General features: G+C 51.4%; 1 protein-coding gene across 1 annotated transcript; it reads right to left on the reverse strand.

The window, feature by feature from the left end:
- Positions 1-270: 270 nt before the first annotated feature.
- On the reverse strand, positions 271-3347 carry FIESC28_08436 (uncharacterized protein; the record flags this gene model as incomplete). The annotated part of the gene is made up of 3 exons (XM_031162574.1): positions 271-428; positions 481-3043; positions 3216-3347. The coding sequence occupies 3 exons, from the start codon at positions 3345-3347 to the stop codon at positions 271-273; spliced, it is 2853 nt and encodes a 950-aa protein (XP_031013367.1).
- Positions 3348-4548: the final 1201 nt, after the last annotated feature.

The following is a 4548-nucleotide window of genomic DNA, read 5'->3' on the forward strand; positions in this document are numbered from 1 at the left end:
AAAGAAAAAGAAAAAGAAAACAACAGCCAAAAACGCCGGATGAGATGCTCTTTCGCCAATACGCAAATACATAAATCTTAACGCCCGCTCCACATAGATCCTATTATCAATGACTGTCTGTTGACGTGCTCCTGTGAGTCGCAAGCCAAGCTCAGTAGCGCCCTAAATCCAAATAAGGCAGAGAAGAAGACATGGAATCCATCAAGATCTCAAAGTTGCATGGTAGGTATCGTTATATCAGTCGCGATGCTTATGAAATTCATCTTCGACTCAGGAAGATGCATGCGAGGGAACACTTCGTGGTGTCATATCGCCGCTGCGACGACGCACTGCATGCTGGAAAGCAAGTTGCTTCTTGCTGTTGGCCTCAGCAATCATTTGTTGCTTCTTGCGCACAGCAGCAAGTCGTCCTGTGATCATTTTAATCACTATGTACTTGTTAGTGCTTATCTCAAATCATCATCTTCTCGTATAGCTTACTCTTTCGGACGTGGGCCTCCTCGTCACTGTCAAGTTCACCACCGCTTATTTCCTTGATCATCTCTCGCTCAGCTTCTTTACCCGTGGACAATCTTCTTGTTTCGGAACTGGATTCCTCGTCATTGTCCAATACAGCCTCGAGCATTCGAATAGCCGTAATGTACGATATCTCACACCCTGAAAGATTCTCATTCGTCACTTCGTCGATTGCTGCAGCGCGACTCATCTCTAGAGCGCGATCGTACATAAGCTTTTCGGCACTGATACCTGGAGTAAGGTAAACTTGTTTTGTTGCACTTCCGGCAGAGGAAGCAATCGACTCGGTGCCGTGATTAGCCGGATGACCGGGGTGGTCTTCAGGTAGTTGCTTTTGTGCGTCTGTAAGTTTTAGACGGACGACTTCCGACTTCTCCAATACCTCGTTGAAACGTTGTCGAACCCACTGCACCACGGCGTTGATGCGCTGAACAACTGTCTGGGCTGCTGCTGCTGACAAGCCGGTGCCTGTTTCTCCTCGGCTCTTCTTAGACCACCAGAGACTGGCTATGTCCATAGCTCGGGCGAGGAGAGTGAGCGACTTGACGTATAGAACTAGGGCTTCTTCCGACAAAGCCACAATTGCTTCTACTGTTAACCCGTCTTCTTCATTAGCCAGCTGTTCAGGCTCAAGACCGCCCAAAATATGATCCGCGGATGGTGCCAGTGGGACTAGCTGCTTATACTTGACTTCGGCGAATCCATAGACACAGTCACTTCGAGTTGCAAACTCCTCTATAGCTTGCGCAGCTTTGCCATCCTCGTCAGTGCCCTGTGTGTTTCGACCATCCCCCAATAGTCCAGCAGGTGCCTGTGGTGTTGGATATGTTGGAAAGGCTTGATAAAGCGGCGGGGAAGGACCTTTCGGTGAAGCTCGCAGAGGGGGGACTTTGAATCCGAAGAGTCTTAGACTGGCGTCCTGGATAGCTTTAGAGATCGCACTTGACGCTGATCCGGGGCTCGCAGAGAGAGCCTTCTCGTAGGAAGATTTACGGTCATGACGTCCTTGGGTCACCAATGCGTTGCGTGCAGACGGGGTGGAGATGGCACCTGTCGTGGATGTGGGTGCTCCTTGTTGGGTGTATCGTCGAGTCATAGGTCCTGATCGTTGTGAGGCATCGCTGAGTTTCTCGTTCGCTGCAAGCTCATCGGCAAGAGCATTTACCTCGACATGCCGTCTCTCAACAACCACATATTCTCGTTCAAGTGCCACATCCTGAGCTGCCCTCTCCTCTTCTGTTATGGGTGGATTGCTCGACGTTCTGTTTCTATATGCCTGATTCAGTAGAGAAGTGGGAGGCGAGACCTTATCGCGGCCAGCTCCTCTATCGTGAATAATTTGTTCGACAGGGGCAGTCATCGCGTGATGAGCTATAGGTCGGCGGATGCCTAAGCCCTCTCCGCCATCGCGGGGTGAGTTGCCAGTAGCGCGCTGACTTTCATTGGACCGCCGAGCATATCGCCCATCGCCAGGACTTCCCACCTGTGGTGATTTGGGATGCTTCTCTCTAGGAGATCTTGAGGCAAGAGCGTCTGTCGGGGACTCATGACCGGTCTGGCGTGGGCTACGAGACGATAAGGACGGCGAACCCGCCTGGAAAGCTGACCTTGGCTCCCGAGCCTCTTGCCTGACAGGCTTAGGAAGGTCGTCCTCTACTAAACCAGGTATTTCGCTGGTGACCACCTGGTGTGTGAAGAAGTTCTCAAAGCTGAGCCGTTCGACAGGACTTCTCTTAAGCAGACTTCGGATCAGAGCCTTCAAGTCAGATGTGATATTCACCTCTCTTGGAAACTTGATTACATCCTCAGCCGCTTCAATCTTTCTTAATAACTCGACATGGTTTCTAGCCCGGAACGGAGGGCGACCTGTGCTCATCTCATAGAGCACAGTTCCCACTGACCAGAGATCGGCTTTCGCATCATATCGTTCGTATCGGAGAATTTCTGGGGCCATGTACAGGGGTGACCCACAGAGGGTGTCAGCCAGGGAGGTGGAGGGAAGCACTCGGGCGAAGCCGAAATCGGCAAGTTTGAGCATAGGTAAAGATGTCAAACCAGCAATCGGGATTAATGAATCTTGACTGGCTTGCATAACCGGGCGACTCCTTTGATCTCTGAAGGGTCGTGATGGCAGCAGCAATAGGTTTTGGGGCTTGACATCTCGGTGTACATAGTTCTTGCTACGCAGAAACTCGAGGGCACTAGTCAGTTGCTTTAAGAAATGTCGGATGACTACCTCGTGCAAACCGGAGTTCGGCGCGCTGGGATACTTGCGTGCCATATCATGCGTGGCAGGATGTGTGGCGAGCTTCTCTCGCTTCTTAATGAACAGAGACAGATCACCAAGTTCGCAATATTCCATGATCAAGTTGATATGACTGGTCGATTCGAGGCAGTCATGGAGGGCAACGATATGCGGGTGGCGTAACGTCTTGAGTATTTGAATTTCGCTGTAGAGATTCTCCCTGAGCTTTTTGTTCAAGCGCTCAAGCTCGACAGACTTGATCGCGACAGCAGCTTTAGTTTCCTGTCATCATACTTGTTAGCGATTGATCTATACAGGACTTCGTATGCAACCTGTAATACTCAAGGAACAGTTTAGTACGCTGCCCGGGTGATGCAGAGGCAACAAACTGACAGCACGAGTTCGTGCGATGATGGGGAAGCAACGCAAAGTCAGGACAAGAGCTCTGTCGTACCTTATGCCAACCCAGATACACTTGGGCAAAACTGCCCTTACCAATCTCGGAACCGATGTTGAACTGTCCTACAGCCCGACTGCTCGACTTCCTGGACCCTGAGGAGGCCGAGGACTCCTGTGGGCCCGCCATAGTTTCCCGTCTGTTGTTGTCGATGGCAGGAAGAGAGTCGGATGTCTTGAAGCCCTGGGGCTTATGAAGTTCGGAGGGCGATCGCAAAGAAAATCGTCATGTAAATGATGTACGGAAAGCTGTCGCAAATGCCAAAAGGCGAGATAGAAAGGACGAAGCAAGTTCGAGAGGCCGAGGTGATGCTTATCAACCAGGTGGAAGGCGATAAAGCCCGGACCAGAGGCGAGGATCTGCGCTGGCAAGTTGACAAACCAGCAAACGGTTGGTGAAGAGTGAAGGACCCCTATGGACGGCAGATAGCCGAAGACGGATGAGACGAGACAAGACGAGACAAAAAGGCTACCTTAGCTCAGAGGCGAAGGTAGTGGTAAGGTAGCAGTAGTAGTAGGTATCCGAAAGGGTGCGTATAGTCGGGGTTTGACTCGGTGCGCGCCTGCACTGCAGTATCGAGACAAACACAAGTTAGCAGTGATCGGGTTTGGGTAGAACAAACGCCAGGATTCGAGGCCGAGGGCTCGTATCAAACGAAGTGAAAAGAAGAGAGGAGGACAAGCTTGACGAGTGAAAACAGAAAAGAAAATGAAAAAGGATGAACAAGAAGCTAACCACCTAGGTACAATACAGTGTCGTGTAGTGTAGGTAGTGTAGTGCAGTACGGGGGGGATGCGTGTGACAACGATGGTGACGGCACGAGCAATGGCGATCGGACTGGCCTAGGTCGTATGTAGGATGGGATTGGATTGGTAGCTGGAGGCCGGTATGATCTAAATGGATGATTCTACTGGGTCCGACTGTACTGTACCTTCTCCGTAGCGAGCGCTGCAGGCAAAGACACAGCGCCAGAGACAGCCGGGCAGGGGTGCTGTATGTGCTGGTGCGACAGGGCAGGATAAGGATAGGACGGGATAGGCATAGCTAGATACAGTACGTACTGCTACCCAGGGACATGCTGCATGCTGGGGGGGCGGCAGGACAAGGGCAGGTGACTAACACGGTATCGAGTAGACTAGGTACTCACCAGAGTGAAAGACCCTTTAGATCCAATCTGAGGCGTTATACGAGCAGCAACCGTCAACCTGAGTCGTCGTTGGGTAGGTAGATACCGCTGAGCGTGATCGGAGCCTTTACTCCCAGGACTAAAGATGCGGAAAGCGCGGTTAGGAGGACGATAGCGGTGACTAGGTAGGTAGATAGATGGGTT

Source organism: Fusarium coffeatum (assembly GCF_003316985.1).
Source record: "Fusarium coffeatum strain FIESC_28 chromosome Unknown BRIP53273_contig_196, whole genome shotgun sequence".
NCBI classification, from domain to species: domain Eukaryota; kingdom Fungi; phylum Ascomycota; class Sordariomycetes; order Hypocreales; family Nectriaceae; genus Fusarium; species Fusarium coffeatum.